Raw genomic sequence first — 24,437 nt, forward strand, 5'->3', positions numbered from 1 at the left:
TGACTACAAATACGCTTAGCCAAGCAGGGATGCTCCTAGCAGCAGCCCAGTGTTTGTTATTAGAAATAACAGACTTCCACTCTGCATTTGGCAGCTAGTGCTCTTGGTGGGGGACAGGCCTCCCAAGTGGGAGCAGTACAAACACAGACTGGCCCTGGGGAGGGGTGGCATCTGCAGGGACATCACACTGCAGCAGTGAGAGCCACCATGCAAAGGAGAAGGGACAGGACAGGGGAAGCTCTCAGCAAAGCATCCTGGAGAAATTAATGTGCATTGCTCTAGGATCACCATGAGCTAATTAGCCTTTGCTGGCCAGAACAGGCTTTCAGCTCTCCTCCAGAGCCAGGCATTTTTCTTTCCCTCAAGTACATACTCACAGAGGCTGCAGTCAGTATCAGAGGGAGAGAAGGTACTTAACCAGAGCTCACCAGCTTCCAGCCCAGCCGTCGCTTGAACTAACAAGGATCAGGTCTGGTGGGGGGTACAGGCATTTGGGGGCTTCCAGGTGCAGCTTATTCGTGGTTAAGCTTCTGCCACCAAAGCTTAGCAGATGCAGCAGGGATCTGCTCCCACAGCAGTGCAGTTCAAGCGCCCTTTGCCACCACGGATGCTGCAGCACACGCCAGCACTGGTACCTCACACTTCCCCGGGCTGCTCACCTTCCCACTGCCTGTGCCCCTTGATGAGCCCTTGCTGCCGCTTCCCAGATCCAATTTGGGATCACCCATTTCTGGTATCTCTCTGGTTAAACTTCCTTGGCCAGAATTCACTCGCATACAGACTAGTCCTAAAAGCCTCGAGAGCAGGAACCACAGCAAGGACTAACACCAAGGAATAACATTGCCAGAGCCCTGGGAGCAGATGGAGGGATGGAAGCCCCTTCCCACGCTGGTGCAGACCGTGAAGTCAGTGCCTGACCCGAGGAGCAGAATCAACGAAAGCTCCCAGCCCATTGTCAGTTGTAAAGGGCAGAGCAGGAGCAGACAGAAGCAGTCCTGGCACAAGCCCATGGGGGCAGAGGACAGCAACAAAGTGCCATCTTCCCACAGCTGTACAGAGCCTAGGGGCACGAAGAACCCCAACAGACACCCACAAGTGGGTGTAGGCAGCAGCAAGCTGCTCTCCCCTCTCCTGCAGGAAAGCAGCGTGTCCAGACACTGAGGTACCTCCACTGCCCAGGACACCACAGAAGGGCACTGCAGTCCCCTCCAACAAGCCAGAACTGGGAAAAGAGAGACATGGGAAGGTTGCTAAGAGAGTACAAAGAAAAAGCATCTTCTCAGAGCCACATCACTCCCCAAGAGCAGAAGAACCAGCAGCTGAAGCGCCCGCTGCTCCCCAGCCCGACTGCCCTGGCACACAGCTGGCAGGAGAGGGAAGCTTCAGCCCAGCTCCTGCACAGAACAACAGCAAGAAATGTCAAGAACAGTACCTCCTCCCACAGCAGCACCCATCACCCCTGCCTCCTTTATTTAAGCTCTCCTGGGCCCAGATTGCCTATTGCCCCCAGCTGCCTTCATACCGCAGCCTTTAACCCCTTCCCTTCCCCCCAGCTCATGGGGTGCATGGCCTCTGATCACCCCACGGGGGGGGGGCGGGCGGGAAGCAGCAGGTTCTGCTGACAAACCCCATGTTGGGGCTGGAGGCACAAGCCCAAGGGCTCCGGGGCTCCACCGGCCTGGTTTCAGCTGAGCAGAGACAGAGGTAAAGGCTGGTTTATGCAGCCCAGCCCAGGCTCCCGCACCAGCCCCTGATCTCTCCCGCTGGCATTAGAGAGCAGCAGGGTAAATTATTCACGCTGTGAACAGCGCTCGATAAATGAGCTTGACCGGCTCTTTGTTCCAGCCCGGCAGCCCTGGCCCTTGCCCCATGCCCTGGCCCAGAGCAAGGCACAAGTTGTCCCGTCCTGTCCCCCCACCTCTGCCTCCCTCCTCGCCAGCACTGCCCTGCGCTCGGGGGACGCGTCCTGCCCTTCCTCTCTGTGAGGACAGATCCTCTTTTCTTCAGTGCTAAGGAATCTCTTGCCAATTATTCTGAATTTGTTCCTTTTTATCTCCCTCCGTTTGCTGTTCTGAACTGATAAGATGTCCCACCAGAAACGGCTCTGCATCAGGAGAGGTACAGAAAGCTGACAGTGGATTTTTCTGTATCTTTTGCCCATCTTCATCTTTTCTCCCCGGGGAAGGAGGCTCCCGCTGCGCATCCCTTCTCCTGATAACTTGTGGCCCAGGCTCGTCTCACTCCTTTGATGAAGGAAAGCCATCTCAAGGGTATTTTCAGTCATTCAGCTGTGCTGTGCCCAGGACAGAAAGCCACCGCGCAGCTGGGCTGTCCCACCAGGAGCTCAGCAACATCCCAACGTCAGGAGAGCTCGCTGGCCCCGGGTGCGTGGGCAGCCGCAGGCAGCTGCCAGCTCCTCCTCTGCGGGGCTTTGCCCTCCGCTGTTCCTCAAACCATCCCAGCCAGCGCAATGGATAATAACGAAAAACATATCCAAACACTTGACAGAACATGAAAGCCCTTTGCTGGGTAACCCAGCAGCCAAGCCATGCAGGGCCCATGACAGGACAACCGCTGTGCCCATGCCGGCAGCACATCAGCGGCTGTGGCCCCGAGGCATGGCTACCTGCCCACCAGAGCTGGAGAAGGTTGTCACCGGTCAGGTCTCAGCATGTTGGAACGGAGAGGCACAGGCAGCAACGTCAGTGAAATTGAGACGAAAATCAGCCCGCTGAGCATCGCCTGAACTGTTCCTCTGCGGTTCGGCTAAATGAAAGAGTATGCCTTTTTAATGCAACGTGTAATTAGAGAGTGTAAGTCACAGCCAAAAGATTTTATTGAGCCAGAGAATTAGACAGTTGCATGAGTAATGAGAGCGGCTGCTGTCGCACGAGCCAGTTGGGATCGGAACGGCCAGGGCAGAGCCCCCAGCCCCTCCGCCTCAGATCCGGTCAGCAAGAGAAGCACTCCCAAAGCCTCCCTTCGCTGCTGAATGAGAAGATCCTTTGCTGAGATTAAAATGAATTTATTATTTCACAGTCTGGTATTTACATCACATCTGAAGCAGGTATTACATACCCCGTTACAAAAACGTCTAAATAACGAGTCCCACGGGTGGCAGCCGGAGCACGGAGGCAGGCGGCTGCACGCACACCAGCGTCCCCGGGCAGCGCGCCACGCTGCCGGCCCCTGCGCCGGCTCCAGCTCCCGGCCCCTCCTGAGCCGGTGCGTCCCCCCGCACGGGTCACGGAGCAGGACTGGGGTGCCCGGGGAGGTGCTGGCCCTGCTCGCGGCAGCGATGCTCTTGCTCAGGCCGCATGCCACCGGTCCCACCCGTGCAGCAGCCCCAGTGTCCCCAGCCCTGCCGATGTCGGGACCACAGGGCTCTCGTCCTCTCCCCCTCGAGCTGCCGCACCAGGGGAAATGGTGCGTCCTGGAGAAGGTCACGAACTCGGGGCCAGGAGATGGTACATTTTTCTTTATTTTTAATTAATGCAATGAAGCCTGGCTCGGTCTGGGTCTCTGGCTGGGCATCTGCATGGTGTCAGGCATGCCAGACCTGCAAACAGAAGAGGGCTTCCCCCACACATTACTCTGAAATTCGATTGCAAACACAAGCAGTAACTTGGTGCCTGGGACTTGCACGGTAGAGAACAGATATTAAACTCGCAGCCTGATTAATGCAGTTACTGAGGAAGGAGAAACCAGCAGCATGCTCCATGGAGACATTTCACCATCTCCAGAGGCCGACGGGGTATCGGGCACCCCTGGCCATGCCGACGCATTTGCCACATGTGGTCACAGCAGCCAGGTCACAGGGCAGGGAAAGCACAACGCTCCAGGGGTCGGAGCAGCCCCCGGGTGACACAGGATCAGGCCGGAGCTCAGAGCCTGCTCCTGGGAACCCACAGGGCCAGGAGCCGTGAGCCAAACGGGGGAGGGTTTCACAAAACCATTGACTTCCCAATTCCTGACAGCGACCCTGATTCAGCATCTTGGGAGATGGGGAAAGGTGACTCACATCAATGATTTCAGCTATTTCAGAATAAAGCCCATTTTGGGGGACCGCTGTCCGTCTGTCTCTGTATTGTCAACAGCTCTTACATGATTGGAGTATTTTATTTAAGAGGATAGGAAAATGAGCCTGTTTCTTGGTCAGTGGGTGTGTCCACAGGGGAGGAGGGGACCGTGGAGCGACAGGGGTCTCCCAGCTGTGCCCAGGTCCCATACTTGCAGCCTCTGGGGAAGCCGGGGCTCATCAGACGCTCTGATCCGGTACCTGGCACGGTCCCACCAACGCACGCAGGATGGCAGCTCCGGAGCATCCCGCCTCCGCAGGGACCACCTGGACGGGCTGTGTCCTGCTGCTCCCGGCTCTGTGGAGCACCGGGGGCCCTCGCCGAGGCTGGTCAGCCGCTGCCGAGTTGCACGGAGGCTATCGTGTGACCTGCGGGCAGAAGAGAAGAGTGGGGCAGGCGCCTGCTAATGGCAACGGTCCATTTGTTGGCAGTGGGCGAGTTACCCAACGTATCCCGCTGATTCCCCCATCTGCGAATTGTCAGCGAACAGCCTCGGGACGTGGGTCTTTGCATTCATTTAATGGGGCGGTTGTTCCAAATTTCAGCTTATGGATTGTTTGTGAACCCTGCGCTCTGGCTACAGATTCCACTGGGGGTCTGTCTGCAGAGGGGACTGGGAGGGGCAAATCCGGCCCCTCTGCACAGTTCCTAATGGGCACCCAAAGTCACCAAAAGTTCTTTTGAAAACATAGGTCTGTGTTTCCAAAACGCCACCTCCCTAAGGGAGGGCAAGGAACCCAAAAGAGGTGCTAGGAGAATGGCCATGGGTCGGGGCTGCTGGACGAGGGAGGAGAGCAGAAGCCCTGGGGTCCTGCAGATGGGAACGGTCCCCAGTGAGAGCCCAGGACAGCAAAGCCAGAGCAGAAGCTTTGGGCTAAGTTAGCAGCTGGGGGAAAAATAACAAACAACATTAAGATGGGAAAAAGTCAATGAGCTAAATGCAGTGCTGCAGTTAGTGGTCAGTGATGGATGCCCAGGGCCAGAGGAACCTTCTTGGATGTCCATAAAAACACTTGAGCATGAAAATGCTTTCCGTGCACAAAAATAATAGCAATAATGAAAAAAATCCCAACATCACTTAATACGATAATTTTATGGCAGGGGATGTGGGGTGAGAAAAACTAAAGCATAAGGAATAATTACACTCAACAGTATGAACAATGATTACAAAATTATGCAACTGATTAACCATGGCATATATGTAATTACTAATGAGTTTGATAAAATTTTAATTATACCTTGTTCTTTGGGGCATTCAGCAAGCCATGAAAATAATAATCATGTAGCACTCTGTCACAGATGATTGCCTCAGACGGGGGACTGGTGATGGATTCAGGGCTGCACCACTGGGCTGGGACAAGCAACCTCCTGCCCCAGAGCAGTGGGGAGATGCTGGGGAGCAGCCAGGACAGCCCAGCAGCCCCGGGCTGGTACGGCAACATCCCCAACACGCCTGCTCGTGGGCTGAGCCACGCAACGCCCTCCTCACTGAGCCTCCCCGCAGGAGTTACCGATCAGCAAAGCCGTGGGACCCACTCGGGGTTTGCGCTACCCCCACCGGCCCCTCCAGCACCGATGACAACAGCACAGCCCAGACCCTCTGCTCTGCTTCGGTGCATCCACAACAAAGGGTCCATGCCCTGGAGAAGCCGGAGCTCTCCCCTTCCCCTGCGAACTCTTCGGGGACACTTTCCTGGGTTTTTCTTACCCCAGGCTGGAGAAAGCACAGCCAGGCTTCCCCCGCCAGCACCCTGCCAGGGGACATACCTTGGTCGTCTTCACTTTGTTGCCGCTACTGCAGCTCCAGCCCGAGAGGTCGGGCAGCACCTTGCACTCCTCCCCGTCGAGGCACGGCTCCATCTGGCACCACCACTTCTGCAGCACGATGGAGGCTGGGGGAGAGGAGGGCGTCAGCGGCCGGGCTGCGGCACGGGGTGCGGAGGGTGCCAGCCCTGCCTGCCTTCGGGCGGTGGCAGGAGGTGCAGCCCCTCTCTCCGGCACAGCCCGCGTTTGCAGCGACCCTGCTGAGGAGCTGCTCGTCACCCGCCTGGCCTCGCTCCGAACCTGTTTTCTCTTGCTACCCCAGGTAAAAAGCCTAAGGACAGCCCTGTCCTCGCTCCCAGTGAGAGCGGGGAGAACACCGTTGTTCAATAAGCTACTTCGGGCTCCGCTTACGGAGGCAAAGGGACTGTCTACTACTGCTCTACTCTGTTAGGCTCTTGTAATTTATCCCTCCAACACGGGTAACCAGAGAGGGCTCCCCTCTATTTGGGAACGACGCCACACACAAGCTGTTTGGGACAACGAAAGCCTTCCCTGATAATTCATCCTGGTAATTCTTGGTGTTGCACACAAACACACTCACAGGATACCGGCTGTCAAGCAAATCAATACCGCGCTGGCAGAGGCTGCAGCTGCTCCTGCCGGCTCTTCGGTGATGCCACATGATGTCATTCGATAAAATATACATGGTTTGAGCTTTGCTTAGTGCTCCTCGCAGGTGATGGTGCTGCATGGCTGGAGTCACGTCCCTGCCTCTGGCTGCAGCAGCGCGGTGGGCAGAAGTGCAGGGATCGATGCTGCGGCGCCTGGCCCCAGCGCAGCGACGCACCGGAGGAGCTCAAACCGCTGCAGCACCATAACCCACCCACAGCACACAGCCTGGGGCTGCAAAGAGGCGGGTAATGCAGCCACACCAAGGGAGAGTGTCCCCAAAATGCCCCCTCTCCCCCTCTGCTCTGCTGCAGGAGCCCCTGGGCAGGTCTCCTCTGCTAATCCCGGGGCACAGAAACCCCACGCCAGCCTGACCGACAGGGAAGACAGTCGGGGGTTGCACAGGACCTGGCTGGCAGCTGCGGGATACTCACCATCCACGCAGGAGGGAGCTGCCCGTGTCGTCCCTGCCACCTGCCCGGGGAAGCAGGAGCATTTCACCGTCTGGGAGCGCTCCTCAATCTTGTTCTTATTGCAGCACCTGTGAGCTGCAATGACTTCACACGTGCCAGGCTCTACGTGCACTGCGGGAGGAGAAACAGCCACCGTCAGGCAGGGCTGTGCCCCAGAGCCCCCAGGCCACCTCCCGCTCGCCGCCCCCGGGCAGCGCTGCCGGTGTGTGCCAGGACCCAGGCACCGGGGCGCTGGGACCCCAGTGTGGGCAGCGCTGTCCCGGCCTCTGGCAATCGCCCCAGGGCTGCTGATGACATACAAGTGGCTCGTCCCAGCATCTCCCCACCCATGAGGAGAAGCGCTGGTCCTGCTCCAGACCTCCTGCCTCTGAGCTCTTACTCCTAACAGCCTTCACACGTGTCCTACCCAGCAAAATTAATAGCCTCTTGCCACGGCCAAGCCAAGAGCTTTACTGAAACGAATGCGCACATTAATTAATTGCAGCTGATAATGAGATGCACACTTAGCTATAAGAGTGGATGGCGCATCGTGCTGCCTTTGGCTTCAAAGAGAGTACCACCACCTCCGACCCCAGCTAAAACCAATGCTCCCGTCTTGCCGTCACACACCATCCTCTGGCTGGAGGAAGGGGGAGCAGGATGGCATTCCCACCCTGCGGTGACACAGAAATGTCACAGTGTTCATCAGAAATCTGGGCTGCTCTGCTGCTCCCCCTCCCAATGCCATTAAAATATTAAGGAAGAAAGAAAACTAATGTGTTGGCTTATCACCTCTGGGATCCGGGTATAGAAGCTAGTTAGCATCACAAATCAATGACTTTCACTGGGTAATGGCCCACACAAGCACAATGCAAATTAGCCAAACGGGGCTGGATAGATTTCATTCCCTTGACCTAAGAGGGGGTGATCCCTGCAGGTCCTGTTTAATGAGCACTGAAGAAGTGAGTGCAGAGCCATGCACTGAGACATCCCCTGGGTCACCAGGAACAGGCTTTTATTTTTGCAGTGAGCAGGAGCCAGGCTGTGAGGAGGACAGGGAAGCCGTGTTTCTGCAGCGTGCCATCCCAAAACGCGTGCAGATGAGCACGCATCAGGCCATCAGACCTGGCTGCTCCGCATCCTCAGCTCAGGACCGTGCACTTAGCCCCCTCCCTCCACACCCCTGGGGCACGGGCAGGAGCCCTCGGCAGCCACGGGAGGAAAGGCTCCGTAAAGGCTGCAAGCAGGACATGCAGGGCTGCAGGGTGCCGTGCTGCTGCTGGTGGAGGTACCCGTGAGCACAAGCCCACGCTCAGCCCTTTCCCAGCACACATGGCTCTGGCAGTCGTTCCAACCCAACCTGCATTTGCCAGCTTGCCCTTGCCATCCTGCCCGTACAGCCTCAGCTCCCAGCTCTGCTTCGCCCCCCCAGCCACTGCCAGGAGGGTCCTGCTGAGGGTCCCAGGGCCCCATCCACCCCCATCCCCGCAAAGTGAGGCAACCGGCCCAGGGACTTCGTGCCGCAGGTTCGTGCCGGTGTCCCCTGCCCAGCTCTGCGGGAACCACCACGTGAAGGGGAGCGGAGACGGCTGACCTGCATCACAGCAAGTGCTCCTGTGTGTCCCCGGGGAGAGGCAGCACGTACCCACGCTCACCAGCAAACACCGCCTGCCTTCCAGGAGTTTTTGGAAAGCAGCCGCTTCACCTTCTCAAATGAAAACTCAGGGAAACGGGATCTCTCCCCAGGCACTGGGGGAAATCCCTCTGCCTTGCAGCCACATTTTCACATTTCTGCCGGGAAATGCCGATGCAAGCGCAACTTCCCAGCTTGTGCTGGCTGGGCACAGCTGCGCCAGGTTTCAGCCAAAGCAGCTCTTGCCTCTCTCCTGTTCCCACCGTGTGCGAACACCGGCCGGGAGACAAAAGGACAGGACACGAGAAGCCACCCCAGGACCTGCTCTCCAGCAATGCCACCAGCCTGGGGCCAGGGCAGAGAGACACTCGCTGCTGTGCAGAAAGGCCACATCTTAACATGAACATGGGCAGCGACAACACTGCTTGTCCCTTGCAGCCTGTTCCATCGAGGAGCCACACACCCCTGTGCGCTGCACCCGCCGGCACATGGGCAGGATGGGCCATGCAATTGCCGTGGCTTTAATTTGGCTTTATTTATTGTTATTTCATGGTCATTTTCTTCTAATGAACCATCACTTTCACTTCTGCCCATAATAATTACACAATTACCTACCCTGGAAGTATTTTGTAATAGCATCTCTGTCCATAAATTTTATCGTCCCTTTTAAAAGCCATCATAATTCAGCTTTAATGATAATTTCCATTCTTATTGTATGCAGAAACAGTGAAAAAAAAGCTTTGGTGGAAGTGAGAAGGAAAGCAACTCATTACAGAACAAACGTGACTGTTTTGCCCTGTTTTTACAGTTAATGGGATTTTTTCAAATAATCTGAGGAATAAGCAGAGGTCCTTGGCTTTGGCGGACAGAACCCACATTCCCACCACACTTCTGGTCCAGGACCTCGAGGAGTCACTCACCCACCCTGCGCACCCCAACACAGCCCCCCCGACAGGGGATTTTACACCCTCCAACTTCAGCACTTGCACACAGCTGTGGTTTTGACTTGTTTTTATGAAAGCCTCCCTGCAAAGCTTCATTAGCAGAGCTCTGCCCAGGAGGAAGGGCCAGACGACCCCTCTGCTCCCTCTCACTTCTGCTCTCCGGCTTCTCATTTTCAGCTAATTTAAAAAGGTTCAGCTGAGGGAAAGCCAGGCAGAACTGAGAAATCGCTCATTACAGCCATGCAATAAGAGTTTGCTAACATGCCAAAGCCCTTTTAATTTGCTCAAAAAGGTGCAGCACAGAGATAAAGAAAAATTTGCCTCTCCTCCGCCTTACTGCAGCTGGCTGAGCACGGCGGCACCGCGGTGCTGGCACCGCAGTGCCGGACCCGCAGCCTCGGAGCCTGTCCTGCCCTGGCAAGAGCCCGTGGGCACCCGCCGCGTCCCTGCCGGTCACACCAAGGAACCCCGGCCGTGCCGGCAGACCGCAGGTGTGCAGACACAAGAAGGTGCTCCCATCAGGACAGACGGACGTGGTCCATCTCCAGCTTGCGCCTTGCCCCCAGCTGTCCAGGCACGCCAGGCAGGGAAGGCAGAACCCATGGCAGACGAGAGACGCTCTCGCTAAGATGCTGCTTTGTGCTCCAGCCCTGCCGGACCCAGCCCGGGGCTGCGATTAGCTGAGCCGTACCGGGGGTGCAGGTCTGCCGTTGTGCGGGGAGCGCAGAGGGCAGCTGCGAGCCTCAGAAGAGAGAAGTTCAGAAAGCCTTTGTTTTCCCTCAAAAGCATACAGCTTTCCTTTGAGCCAGTCGGAGCCCAGGCAGCTGCTGCCAGCGGGGTCAGGCAGCAAACGGCAGTGCCAGGAGCAGCTGCCCCTGCCCGGGAAGGGCTGCCTACAAAGAGCACCGTGTGCGGGGGCAGACACCCCATCGCCCGCAGCCAGGAGCTCCAGCCCACCGCCTGCTTCTGCCGCAGGATTCAAACCGTGAACAGCTCAAAGACAAAGCGACGCACCACAGAGGCCGGGCAGGCTCCTGGCACAGCCCCCCAGCCCCCTCGGGGGCACGCACAGCCCTGCAGCAAGGGCTGTCCTGAGGGCAGAGCTGGGGGAGCAGCACGCACCCCCGGGACCAAGCCCTCTCTTGGGCCGTGAAATACTTGCATCTGCCTCAAGGTCTTGTGACCATCCGATATCCTGCCCTGGGACACAACTACACTGGAAACTTGGCCCAGGCACTTCTCTCCAGTGCAGACCCCCCCAGGCGCCAGCCCCGGCCCGAGGCACGGCAGCAGGGCACGGTGGACCCCCTCCCCAAATGATTGCTCCCTGCAGAGCTGCAGGCTGCGTTGGAGCAGGAGGGACAGCCCCACAGGGAGCAGGGCAAGAGCCACCACTCCTGGTGTAAAGCACCTCAGGTCCCTACACAGCAGATTCACCCGCTTTCCTGCCCCTCAGCTGCAGGCAGCATGGGACCACACCAGACCTGAGTGCCACGGATGCCGACATCCAAACGAGCTCAGGAGTTCGGGGGATTGTAAGTGGATGCAAATAAACCCCTCCGCATCAGACACGGTGATTCCCAGGATGTCAGCAGGAGACTTTGCTGTTTCCTCGTTGTAGAGGAGATGAGCAGCCCTGTGCTGAGGGATGCTGGCAGGAGAGCGGTGCCAAGGGGCTGCCCGGCCGCTGCTGAGCAGCTCCCTGCCATGCCGGGCTTTCATGTCACACGCCTGGGAAGAGCGAGCAGAGCCCGAGCCAGATCGCAGGCAGAGCGATCAGCTCCTCCAGAGCTCCCTGCAGCTGCTTCTCCTTTTGCTGAGCAGCAGGAAACTTCGAACCAGATAGGACTGAAAATGCAAACCAGATGGATGGTGTGTTTAACACCGAGAGCAGGAAACCCCCAGAGAGCCTGGGATAAGTTCCAGAGCTTCTGGCACGCTTCTCCCTCCCATTTATCTGGTATTTCCCCATTGGAACTCTTTTTTAAAAAAAAATCTTATCTCATGGAACCATAAAAGCATTGTAAGACCACAAGGCTTTTGAATCCTGCATGCAAAAATAAAATAAAACCTCTGTCCTACGCTGGCTGACCTTTAAGTGAGTGGCAGAGCATGGGTTTTTATGGCATAACCTGAAATGACATATTTTTTGTGTCTCAGGGAGGCGTGGGCATAGCTCCACATGTTCAGTGTAAAATATGGCTCTGCTTGCTGGTGGAGAGTTGTAAAATGAAGAGAAGTTTAATGCCTGTAACTGCCAGGCAATGCCCAAACCCTCTGCGTCAAACCCCCTGGGATCCTGGGCACTGAAATGCCATTAAAGGGGTCCAGGTGTCCTGAGGAGGGCTGAGCAGCGCAGCAGAGAGAGGCAGAACCTGGGAGGGAGGCAGAGGGTCCGGTCCATGGCAGGGAGCGGGGCTGCGGGCTCAGTGGGCTCCGCTCAGAGGGTGGCACGGCCCCGGGGGTACCGGGGAACGAGTGGCTCGTGGGCAGACCTGGGCAGCCAGTGGCGTGAGTGATCTGTACTCTGTGCCCTGCAACAACTCTACTACTAATATTCACTAAATAATTAAAGTCTTAAAATCACTACTGCCTTAGATGCATGTATTATTTAAGAGGGTTTTGGAGAGAAGCAGGCTTGTTTTTATTGCTCATTATCACTGCATGTCAGTTGGGATATTTTACCGTCTTGTCACCTCAAGACTCTACATCATGCTCTGTCCCCTTTGTTGCATGTGTGAGTGTGCGCACATCCATGAACCGCTCGTGCAAATCCCATCACTACATACGTGCAAGCAGAAAACCAAATGCCTGGACTGTGTCACGAACAGCTGAAATTGTTTGGCCATCGTGTGACAGATGAACCTGTACGGGCACCCTGCGACTAGGGGATACAGCTCCCAACACACAACCTGCCTTCCCCTGTGGCGCCGAGCGGTGCTTCCCACGCACCCAGCACAGCTCCTGCCTCATCTAGAGAAGGTGGCTTAGAAAAAGACTCCATCTTAACGTAAAGGCTGCACATGATGGAGGAACCAACACTTCCCCAAGCGAGAGGGAATCTTGCGGAATCATCTCACGAATAAATGCCATAGGGCTGCTGCCTACAACCCGAGCAGTGACGTGCTGACCGGTAAATCTCTCTTACAAGATAATCAGAAATTGGTGCTCTGCTCTCCACTCACTCAGAGAACCTCATTTCCCGAAAGCAAATCCCAGCTGCCTAAATGCCTTTACTTCTGCTCTGGGTTGAGTGATGAATGTGAACAAAGGCAAAGATGGCACTTTGATTATCAGCATTAGAGGGGTTTATCTGAAGATGCTGGGGCCACCTTTGCAGGAGCTGTATCCAGACAAGCAAGCCTTGTTGATCACGTAGAACTCACCACGTTATATGGGGGATTAAATTGCTGGTGAATCATTCTTCACTGAGGAGTCTCCTATTCAATTTCCAAATGACTTAATCTCTGCACTTGATTCATGTGGCTATTTAAATCCAACCACATACCCCAGGAAGCACTGCTCTACTTGGACACATCAGCATTCCCCATGTGCTGGTGAGCACAAGTGGTTAGAACTTATTTCCACAGCCAGATGTTTGCAGTGTGGTGTTTCCTTGGGCAGCTAACAGAGGGTCTGCACGTGGGCTCTCTGTTCAAGAAATTCAGAAGTTTGAGGGCTCCAAAACCTTGTGGCCCCATTGTCACAATTAGAGATCTTCCTCTGCTATTGCTCATTTTTAGGTGCCAACACCTGGTTTTAACTATGAATAAACGCAATGCTCTAAACAGCTGAAAGCTCTGGACACGTCTGTCCTTTTATGCACACAATCCACCAGCATCTCTGACTGTGAGGGTCACAGGCAGGCATCAGCAGTACAGCTATCGCCATTCCCCCCTCCAGTTCTACTCCACATGCAGAAATGTAACTGCGGCCTTCCTAGGACAAAAACATCATTGCAACTGAGAACACAACCTTACGCTTATGTTTCAAACATAACCTTTACCAAAAACTGTCCCAAATGAAGCAAAAGCACAGGGCAGACAACAGGAAAATAAAGCCCATGAACTCAGCAAGCAGACTAAGAACTCCTGGTCTGAGCCCATGGAAACCCAGCCCAGGAGAGGAGGCAGCCGCCAGCGCAGCCACACCAAATACTTACAGTGCCAGGACACCAGGACGTGCAGAGAGAAACCGTGTTATGACAGACACAGAGTGGGGTCAAACTTTTAAGTATTTGCTCCTGGCATGCCCTCTTTGCTGTGGATTAGAATTTGCTTGAATAAAAAGTACAAGATTTGGTCCACTGTGGATAAGTCTGTGTGAGCGAAAAATCCCCGGCTCTCTGCCTGCGAGCACATGAATTCATGAGCCTGTCTCCTCACGTATGGAGCGAGATTTATACATAATTCACACCCCACGAGTACACTTGGGCATTTGCACTTTAAACCTGGGTGAGTCGCTGCTTTATTAATGCCAGGTCTGACTCTTCCAAAAGCAGCAGCTCCTCTGCAAACTGCTCCTGTTGGGGACCGGGCAGGTTGGGTGAGCGCTCGGCTGCGGGCACTGCCCCAGCCTGTACCCTGGGGAGTCCTGAGCTGGTCCCAAAAAGTCATTCCAGAAACGACTAAGGAGTTTTATCTTCTCACGCACCTGCCACAGGTTAGAAAGAGGGTAAGGCAGGTAACTGCTGACTAGCTGGTTGAGGGAGCCACTCTGGAAGATACGTTTTGGTTTTAAGCAAGGAGGATCGGGATTATAGGATTAGAACTGCTTTAACTGTCAGGCAAAATGACAGAAATAGGACAGGGTTACGTGTGGGGTCAGGCAAGAGCACGAACAATTTCAAATTAACCCTTAAATACCTTCTTTTCCAAACACAGGCATGAGAGGCAGACAGCACGTGCCCCAGGACTGCTCCGTACTCCAAGCACTCGCCTCTGGGGCACAAGTCTGCCAGCACACCAGGAACGTCACCTCCCACCCACCCACGCCATCCTCTCACCATGCACCGAGGAGAGGAACCCCCAGCCCTGGACCACCAGATCCCCCCTCCAGAGTGGCCCATCGGGCTCCTGCACCAGGCAGGATGGGCATGAAGGGCTGAGCACGGCTTCTCAGCTGCTTCTCTTCTCAAGACACAAACTTCAGCCGTGCGTTCATGTAACCCCCTCCAAAAATCACGCTGATTGCACAAAACAGCTTTCCAACATACACGCACAGAGGGGGATCTCAAAGCCACCGCTGGGAATAACAAATTAACACCCCAGAGCCAAGGCTACGCTTTCCAGCAAGACTTTCAGTTCTACATCAGTTTATACTTGTTCCACGTTTCAAGATGATCTTTACAACCAGAGGGCTGAAAATTTGTGTTTCTAATGAAAGCCTGAAGTGGAGAGCATCCATCGCATAACAAGCATGGTTTGTGATGCTCATTGCAACTTAGATGGAAAGAATTACCTCAGTAATAACCTGAATACATAGATGTGTCTCAGATTTTGCTACAAACATAAAGAAATTTGCTTTTCAGCTCCTCAGACCAGCTAGGCTCACCAAGCAACAGTTTTTAAATGTCCCATATTAAGTTTTTACAAGTTATAACTCCACGGAACAGCCTTACTGCTATATGGCTCCAGGTTCCTGCCTGTCCCCGAGAAGCAGCCCAGAGAGTTTCCTGCACGCATGGACACTCGAAATGCAAATCCCGCAGCCACCACAGCAGCACCGGAGAGAAAATGTCGGTGCCTTTCGGCATCCGCTTGCTGGATTTTGCCCCGCACCTTCAGCATGCTCATCCTCACCGCCCAGACCCCAAGGTCCCCCGGGCCGTTGGCCTCTGGTCCCCAGAGAAACACCCACCCACCCCCACAGCCGGTGTGTGCCACAACCAGAGACCACCTGCACTCGTCCTCCCACCCAGGAACAAGGGACGGACCCTCACCAAACATCTTGGCCCCACGTAACCCCCACCCTGGGCATCCCGTGGAGACCCCAAGGTACCACCAGTGTCACGGGGGCCCCAGGCAATTGCACAGGAGCATGATGCCCATAGCGAGGATGGCAGTTCCCCTACCTGAATGGCTTCTGTGATGGGTGGAGGCCAGCGTCAGTCTTCCCCACAGCGTGGTAAGGCAAAGAGTGAGCACGAAAACCCATTTGCTCAGGCTTTGTATGTCTCTCTCACTCATTCTACCAAAAACAAGAAGAGACGCATGGAGGAAGAGGGGCTGAGGAGGGTTGGGAGGTGCAGCCCCCACTCACCGATGCTGCTGCACACAGCGGTGCGGCCCCTGAACACGCGCGGCCACGAGGACCAGGGTGGCCTGGCTGCGGGGACACGGCCCTGGAAGGCAGGGCACGCACCCAGGATTCATCCACAGCCCTTGGACGGGCTTGGACTTCCTCAGCAGCCAGGCCATCGCAGCAGGACAGAAAGAAATCACACCAGCAGTAGCGCAGATGAGAGATAGTTACCTTTTACTGGGGATTCACACTAACATCTGCGCATCTCCCAACCTCGGGTAGGTCAGGTCTTTGCAAGGGGCAGACATCAGTGCATCTGAAAGGAGAAAGAGAAATATGGGTAGCGATACCTGCTGTAAGTACCCGGGGAGTGCGAACCGCTGTGTCCCCTGGGAGCAGCTGGTCCCACATCGGCACACACGCTCTTGTGCACACGAGCACACGCCTGCCCGTGGCACGCAGCAAAACCTCCCTGGGAACTCAGCCCATAACCCTGCTCACCCCCTTTTAACAACAGTGGGACTCCATCTCCTTCAGAGCAGTTGCTCCTGATTTTTACTGCCGAGCGCGCAAAATCAGGCCCATTATAGTACGTTATTAACGCAGATCAGAAATACTAAATACAGACCCCGGGTGTGTGGGAAGAGCCAGAGTAAATCAGCAGTGAGTCATTCCAGGTACCGCCTTTTCCGTGTGCAGTTACGCGCTGTCATCACCCTCGTGTCACCGAGGTCCCTTGCAGTGACGCCCAAGGTCTGGCTCTCAAGGGCTGTGCTGTTGCAAACCACTCACTGACAGACGGACAGACCGACCACACCGGCTGTCCCAGGGCCCAGCACCGCATGGAGAGCCAAGGAACGGGGCAGCCGATGCCCAGGCGGACACGCGCAGCCCGCGGCAGTGCCAGGACCCGCACCCCACTGTCCCAGCACGATGCCGCCTTCTGGGGCTGCTTCTCCTCTCAGCACAGCCGCAAAGTTCATAAAACCACACAGGCAGACACAAAACTGCGTCCACTACCTTTGAACGCACCTGGTCCCCCAGGAACCTCTCTTGGCCCCTCCATGCACACCAGGGCACCGCACTGGCACCCCCTCCCACGCCAAGCAGGACGTGCTGGGAGGGAGGTTTTACATCATCTGGAGCCCTTAAGGAAAAATTTAAATCCCCAAAGACTTGGTATTTTACTGTCGACCGCTTTAAATATGTTCTCTGTACCATTTATCAGCCACGGCCCTGCAGGTGGAAACGGCTCCGGGGCTCTGCCGGCAGCAGCACGAGCGATAACAGCTGCGACGACTTCTCCGCTCGGCATTCACCAAGTGAAGTGACAGCCTCCCGGCCTCGGTTATCGCCTGCTGAGATCTAACCGGGTCCAGGGCAAATAACCATGTCCCCCATAAAACTTCAGTGCCGGATCATAATTTATTAACGAGAGGCCAGGAAGACAAGTGGCAAAGACGCCGAGGCTCGGGAGCGCTGCCAGGAGCGGGCAGCGGGTGCCTGGGCTGCCCCTGCCTCCTGCAAGGCTCGCGCCCACGCTCCCCTCCCCGGTGAGCTTTGCCGCATGGGGCCCTGCTGCCCGCACCCACCGGGGCCGACGCTGGCAGCACGGGATTCCGGCTGGGCACTGGACAAACCCGGGCTGCTGGGAGAAGAAATCTTTAATTTTCAACCATCTTCTAAGTTTCTGTCTGCTCTAGACCAGGCTGAGACAGTAAAACAGACTCATATAATGAAGTGCCAGAACAGACAACACCGACATTTTTAATCGAACCAAAGTGTTTTGAGGTGGTAAAAGGGCATTTCTTGTTTTGAAGCATTTCAAAATGAATTGTTCCGTTTTAAACTGACATTTCAGAATGAAAAATGTTTCATTCCAAAATGCTGATTTAAAATGATATTTTCCATTTTGATTCTCCCAGCTTGAGAAAAAAAAAAAAAAATCAGAAAATGTCACCAAAAACGTTGACATTTGCCCAGAAAAAACAGAAAGGTATCTTGACAAAACCACCTATTTTATGCTAGAAAAGAATTTAATGGTAAGAAAATACTCCTAATTAACACTGCAGGATAGTCAGCTTGGCAAGGAGCAGACTGAAGTGTGGTTGGTGAGGGCGCGGACACACAGGCATCCTGCTCCCTTCCTGGCCCCGTTCCTGCCCACTGGGTGACAAGGGACTGATCCTGCTCCAGCACAGCCCTCCTGCAGGCTACACCCCGTGCTGTGGGGACTGGAGGGGCTGTGCAGACCTGCACCGCTGCCCAGGGCCGAGGCAGCCCCGAGCCCCCCCCCAAGCCACCGCATCACCAGGACGAACTCAGATGGCTTAATGTGCAAGAAAACCATCGCTCCTTGAAGTTGGCATGAGTTGATGCAACAAGACTGCGCCGACTCCCTCGTGTATTTAGGCAGTCTCCGGCGGGGCTGTCGGCAGAATCTGCTCTGCAAGAGGCTTCCTCGGGCGGGGGGGTTCACACAACAGCCTGCACTGTCAGAGTCCCTTCAGAGATGCAACAGCCCATCACGTAAGTATTGATGCCAGCTTAAAACACGTACTATTTCCTCAATGAAAAAGTAAACAGCTCTCTCAGAGCTTCTCAGCCCTTCACGTAAATCCAGGGTCAGTGCGTGCAAAAGCGCTCAGCACTGCGGCCAGCCGGGAGCGGGGCGCGATGCCCTTGCACACCTGACGCCCTCGCACACCTGCGTGCGTACGCACGCACCCACCCCCGCCGGGCCAGGGGAGCCAGGGAGGAGCCGTGCCCCAGCTGGGCTGGGACATGTGCCAGAGCACACATCTGTCCTGCCCCACCGAGGGCCGCATCTGGCAGCCCAGATGTGAAGACAGCAGCCACGGTGCTGTCACCAGGCTCTGCATTTCTTGTGGCAGCGAGCCCCCGACGCCAACGCACATCCCACGCAGCTTCCAGCAGAGCAGCCGGGTCCCCGCGGGAGCTCAGCCCGCACCAAGAGTCCCTGGTCTCCCGGCTGCTGCTCCGGCTGCCCCTCCACACGGGGCATGCAGGGAGCACAGCTGAGCTCCCAGGCACGAGCACTGAGCCCCACTGCACGCAACAGAGCCCCTCTGGAGGAGCCTGGCCCCAGCTCCTGCCCATGGGACCCTCCAGGCCATGTGAGGTCTGCAGCAGACATCCCTGAATCACTCGGCTAGACCAAAAAGCAAGCGCACCACTGGCCACCTCCATCCCGCACAGGACAGGGACACACTCCCAGTGCAAACTATATTTAGCTTAGAAAGGCAGAGTTGTTTGCTATAGCCACGGAAGCATAAATAAATCACAGAGTTATCAATAATGCAGCCCGCACTGTCCACACTGCGCTCAAAAGGGAAGCTACCGCGCCAAGCGGCAGGAGCCAAGCCGGCAGCCAGGGAGAGCACGCAGGGTTCAGAGGAGCACGAGGCTGAGAGGTGCCATCCCTGCAGTGGCCATCGGAGCGATGCTTCCCCCAGAGCCATGCCGGCACCAGCACTCAGCACTCCCACTCATGCACAAACTCCCGTTAGAAAACACCGCTTTGCAGAAATTGCTATTTTGACAGTTATCAACCTCCGTCGTCATGAGACTCCAACTACAAAATGTTTGGTCTGACTTGAAATTTTTCAGCCTGGAATGTCATTTTGAAATGAAGAGCGGTGTTCTGGCACGTCAAAGCACTCAATTTTGATTGAAAATATCAGTATTCTCTCTTCTGTTATGTTCTGTTTGGAATTTTGTGGAATTTTTCATTAATATTTTTTGTTAGCTGCTTTCTGCCTTTTGGGTCTGAGCTGGGACGTGAAGTAACTGCAAAGTGCCCAAATCTCTCTGAAGATAAATCTCAGTTGTAGCCAGCGCAGCAAGAGATGACTGTTCCTCTGCATGGGCCCACATGGCCCGGGCCATCACCCACACCGGAGCTGCATCAAGGTTCCCCCAGCACACAGGCACACCGGGAACACCTCTGCGCTGCCCTCCCAGACGCCAGCCACTCTGCCAGTCGCAGGAGCTAGACACTTTTCCCCCCTTCTTCATTAAAGCCACACGTGTAACTGTGACCCTCCAGCCAGGACTGCTCCGTCCGCAGCTCGGCTGGCACTCAGCCCGGCGCCCCACAGTGCTAATGAGGGACTCTCTGTCATTCCAAATTATACTCCAAGTCCTGCCGGTCTGGAGCACTGTTTGCAATGGTTCATGTGAGCTGGATAATTACAGTTAGCAGAATTCCACCCAAAAAAGAAACAGAGTGGTGGGGGAGGCTTGCACATTGGCTGGTTTTCTGTGCCGAGCGACACAAGCCCTCCCTGCTGCAGCTCTAACACTGTCAACCTTTGTGCACACCTGGCCCTACAGTTCTGCCAGTTTTCTGAACGCTATTTTCATACTCCTGCTGTTTCAGCACCTCTTGGAACTTGGGCACCTTTGTTTGGTGCAAGAAGAGGTGCAGGCTTTGGCCCAACAGAGCACAACCTGGGGGTCCACAGTGCCGGGCAGACCTCTACCTCAGCCGCAGAGCAGGGAGGAAACCTGGCCAGAGCCCAGCTGGCACAGAAACCTTCCCGTGATGTTGGAGAGGTTACGCTGCCCGTTGGAGGGAGTAATTTTATTTTAATACTTTCCTAAAGCAAAAAGTCAGACCGTCTTAGCAAATGCCCCACTGTGCAGGACCGGGGCACAGGCTGCGCACCCAGCCCCATGACTACCCTGCACATCCCTGCCATGCCGCATGGCTACCTGGCAAACCTCATGACAGCAGTGGCCAAGCCAGCCCGTTTCGTACAAGAGGGAGGGCTGGACCCCAGACCACTGTGCCTGCTCCGTGCCCACAGGTGCTGCCCAGAGGGAAGGTGTCCTTCCCTTGCCCCAAATCACAGCTCCATGGGCTGCACAACAGGCGATGGCAGCAGCACAGAGAGGCTGCTGAGTCTCCTGAGAAGCTGACGCCTCCTCAAAAGATCCTGACAAGCAAGGAGACACCTCCAGAGTCCTCCGGGAAGGCACGGCACAGGCTCTGGTACGGCTCTGCCTCCAGCAGCCAGAGAGAGGGCAAAAGCAGCAGGGCAGGCTTGACAGCGGGCATCTCCCTTCTCCCCCAAGGCTGGAAAATCAGCTGAGCGCTGGATCCTCCGCCCCGGGCAGGCGAGGAAACGCTCAGACATGCACAGGCTGTGAGGTTTGGGCCCAGGACCTCTGAGACACTCTGCTGCTGCCCGTCCTGGGAACAAGCTGCAAGGCTGGGGGTCCCTGGGGAGGCTGGTCAGCAAGATGCTGCCATCCTCTGAGCACAGACCGACAACAGCAGCAACCTCCACAGCTTCGGGTTCATCAGTGCAGGCCAGCAGACTGGCTAAATCCTAGCTTCCTCCGCAGCACTGAAGATGCTTAATTACAGGCAAAGCTGGGAAGTCAGAGCTACCGCGGCCGCAGAGCTGGGGGCAGCGCCTGGAAGGCTGGCATGCCCACTTGGACCTGCACTGACAGGAGCTTCACACAGCATCTCCTGCACCCTCCCACACTCTGTACTGCCCTGAGCACTGCACTGCTCCTCCCCAAAGGGAAACCCCACCACAGGGGAGTCTGGCCCAAGCCCCAGAGCTCCAGGTTGAGCCAAGTCCTTTTGCACACTTCATTTTAGCTCTTACTCGGGGTGCACTTACAACAGTCCGGCCCCATAGATGTGCTAGGGACGGCAGCATGAGGCATGTGCCCTCTGACCAGGCAAAGAGGTGGCAGGGGAGCACAGAGAGATGCAGAGGACTCTTTCCCCCAGGTGTGCTCTCTCATCCTCTCCTCTACACGGATTTATTTCCAGCTCCTTGCTCATTCCTCCAGCGTCTGCAGCATTTCCTTCCCAGCCAAGGTGAGCGGGAGAGTTTTTAACTCTAATTCCACCCAAGCACGGGCCTGTTCCTGCTCCCTCACTCGGTGAATCCCACTGCCCCGCTGCCATTTTGAAGGTCAGCTCTGCTGACAGCTCAAACCTCAGACTCATCCAGTGCCAGGAACCTCTCTCTGGCAGAGCGCGGCCACTCATCAGGGGTGTTGAAACCCAAGGTCAACAGGAGCTCAGTCAGTCTTGTCAGTGGAGGAAAGCAGACAACTTGACAGCTCAAGTTGTTTCCCCAGGAGATACAACATCATCTCACCTGTGCAGGCTCTTTGCTGGGGTGTGGGTGCCCCAGCACAGATGAGCGCTCCCAGGGCAAGGGCACCTGCACACCTAATAGCCCCCCGAGACTCGCACTGCATCAAAAGGGACGGCTAACGGGCAGGAGGAGGGGACTCCTGCTCCCTGCCCAACACCCCAGCATGGATCCGCTCCTGCCTGTCTCCAGAATGAGACTGGTACAACTGACGCTCTCCTCCGGACCGCTGAGCCTCCCCTCGCAGGCGAGGGGGCACCCAGCCCGTGAGAGCTGCTCCCCGTCCTGTGCCCCTCGAGCCACCCCACGGGGCCAGCGCCCCTGCCCCGCTCCAGCCTGGCATCGACCAGAAGCAAGCCCACCCGGGCTGAAGGAGTTACAGCAGCGAGGAACGAAGCAGAGGAAGACTGCAGCCCACATCCCATCCCGTCCTGCCTGAAGCCTGGGCTGCAGCGGACAGCTCGCACCAGAGGCAGGCAGCGGTTGGTCTCCATTTCCCCTGCCAGGGTGAAGGAGCATTTTTGGCTGCAGTAACCACGCATCTCTCCAGCAGCGCTTTACCTCCCAAAACGGCAAGCGGCTGCGCGGGGCTGGCAGACTCGTTTCACCGGGGGTAAACCGCACCCCCGGCCAGAGCGCAGCCCCGCAGCAGGACCCCGCCGGCCCCGGTGGCCAGACCCAGGCCCCGCTGGGTCGAGCCCCCCCTCCCACGGGCACTGCCCCCCCCCCGCCGCAGGGCGGGCAGGGGCCGGAGCTGACCGCTTCTGCTGGAGTCACCCGGGACCGAGCACACGGCAGGGGCCGGCGCGGAGAAACTTACTGCGAAGACCGGCCCGACCCCCCCCGGGCCGCCGAGGGGCCAGCGCAGCGCGGGGGGGCTCGGGGAGCCTCGCCCCGCCCCGGGGGGCGATACGGGACCGAGACACGCCGCACCGAGCGGCGACCGGGCCGGGCCGGTAAGGGCTCCGCTGCGGAGCCCCGGGCCGGCGCCCCCCGGTGCCGCCGCTGCCCGCGGGCACGCCAAGCACCGGCGGCTCCCCCCTCCGCCCCGGGTCCCCGGCCGGTAACGGCGCTGCCCCCGCCGGGGCTCAGCATCCGTCCCCCCCCCCGCACCGCCCCCGGGGACCGGCACCGGGCAGGGCCGCGGGGCCCCGACGGCGCCGCCGCCGCCGCCGAACCTCGGGCACCGGGGCCGGCCCGGGGGTCCCGTCGCGCCCCGCCCGCCCCAAAACTTTCCGTCCGGGCCGCACGTACCTGCCGGTGCCGTCCGCGCGGGCCGGGGCCGCCGCTGCCCATGGCCGCCGTCCGCCCGCTCCGCCGGGTCAGCGCCGCGTCCGCGGGCCGCTGCGGCCGGGGGCCGCTGGCATCGCCGGGCGGCGGCGGCGCCGGCAGCGCTCGGCTCGGCTCGGCGCGGGGCTGGGCTGGGCGGGGGCGGCGGGCGCGGAGCCGAACGGCCCCGGTACCGGCGCGAAGGGGCGCAGCGCCGCCTGCCGCCCCGGGACCGGCACCGGCGATCCCGGGCTGGCGCCCGGCTCCGCACCAACCCACCCCGCCGCCGATCCCTGCTGGAAGGACGCTGCCCCGCCCCAATTAGCCCCGGCGCTCATTAACGTAGCCAGTAGGGAGGACCGGTCTCGGCTAATCTACCTCACCCCCCCCAAAAAAAAAAAAAAAAAGGCGCGACAGCCCCGGCGAGCAACGAGCGGTACTGTATGGTGCGGGGACGGACGGACAGACAGACTGACTGACTGCCGGCCCCGCTCCTGCGGCGCTCTCCTCCAAGCGGGAGCCTGGCTTCAGCCTCAACCCAACAAAACTCGCAGCTTTCCTGGAGCCAAGAACCGCTGAAACGCCGGTGCCGACCCGGCCCCCGACACCAGCCTGGGACGGTTGTTGCCCCAGAGCAGCTCTAGGGTGGCCCAGCGACCCCCTCCGGGCCACCCCAGGACACCTGCCCGCGCTGCTGTGACAACTGGCAGCAACAGGCTGTAAAATGCCAACAAACAGCAAAAGCGAGGGCTGAATTTTCACAATTGCTGCCAGGAGTTAGTTCCACAGCCTCAGGACAGCTGAGACGGAGGCTGGAATTACATATAACTCATTTTCTTTGCTTTACTCAAAACTGTTTGCCCATCAATGAACACCTTTGTTTTTTGAAGACAGCTCACAGTTTACTCCGGGATCTTTCAAGCCAGCGCTCAGCTGGAGGCACTGAATTTTTCTAACACCAATCTGACTTACAGGTCAATGGCAGCTGTTCGGACAAACCACATGTGGGCAGTTTGCAAATCTCCCAGCCATTTTCTTTCCGTGAGATCGCTGAAGCCTTCGTGCATCCCCTCTCCCCACCCAGGCACCGGCCCTTGGACAGGGCTTTGCTGAAAGCCCCAGCAAATTGCCACATTCGGGCCGTCCTCACCAGCCGCCCACTGGCCCCCAAGCTGTACAAGCCCCATAGCCCCCGAGTGCGGCTGGAGCAGCAGCTGGTTCTCTGCACACCCAGGGAC

General features: G+C 57.1%; 1 protein-coding gene across 1 annotated transcript; it reads right to left on the reverse strand.

Annotated features, from left to right (window-relative positions):
• Positions 1 to 2,812: 2,812 nt before the first annotated feature.
• TAFA3 (TAFA chemokine like family member 3) lies at positions 2,813 to 23,491 on the reverse strand. Its single transcript, XM_069770671.1, has 6 exons — positions 23,185 to 23,491; positions 16,016 to 16,100; positions 15,615 to 15,730; positions 6,947 to 7,096; positions 5,847 to 5,971; positions 2,813 to 4,447 (listed from the first exon to the last, which is right to left on the reverse strand). Exons 3-6 carry the CDS (start codon positions 15,727 to 15,729, stop codon positions 4,436 to 4,438), a joined length of 402 nt encoding a protein of 133 aa, XP_069626772.1. The 5' UTR covers position 15,730; positions 16,016 to 16,100; positions 23,185 to 23,491; the 3' UTR covers positions 2,813 to 4,435.
• Between the last annotated feature and the right edge of the window lie 946 nt (positions 23,492 to 24,437).

This window comes from Haliaeetus albicilla, chromosome 26 (assembly GCF_947461875.1).
Source record: "Haliaeetus albicilla chromosome 26, bHalAlb1.1, whole genome shotgun sequence".
Classification (NCBI taxonomy): Eukaryota; Metazoa; Chordata; class Aves; order Accipitriformes; family Accipitridae; genus Haliaeetus; species Haliaeetus albicilla.

What these genes read in the sequence shown, in the direction of transcription:
- TAFA3 (XM_069770671.1), bottom strand. Translation starts at nt 15,729, where the DNA reads ATGAGTGAGAGAGACATACAAAGCCTGAGCAAATGGGTTTTCGTGCTC. An exon ending in CCATCACAGAAGCCATTCAG is followed by an intron (nt 7,097 to 15,614) that starts GTAGGGGAACTG and finishes CTCCTCCCGCAG; the next exon opens with TGCACGTAGAGCCTGGCACG. An exon ending in AGCTCCCTCCTGCGTGGATG is followed by an intron (nt 5,972 to 6,946) that starts GTGAGTATCCCG and finishes CCTCTCCCCCAG; the next exon opens with CCTCCATCGTGCTGCAGAAG.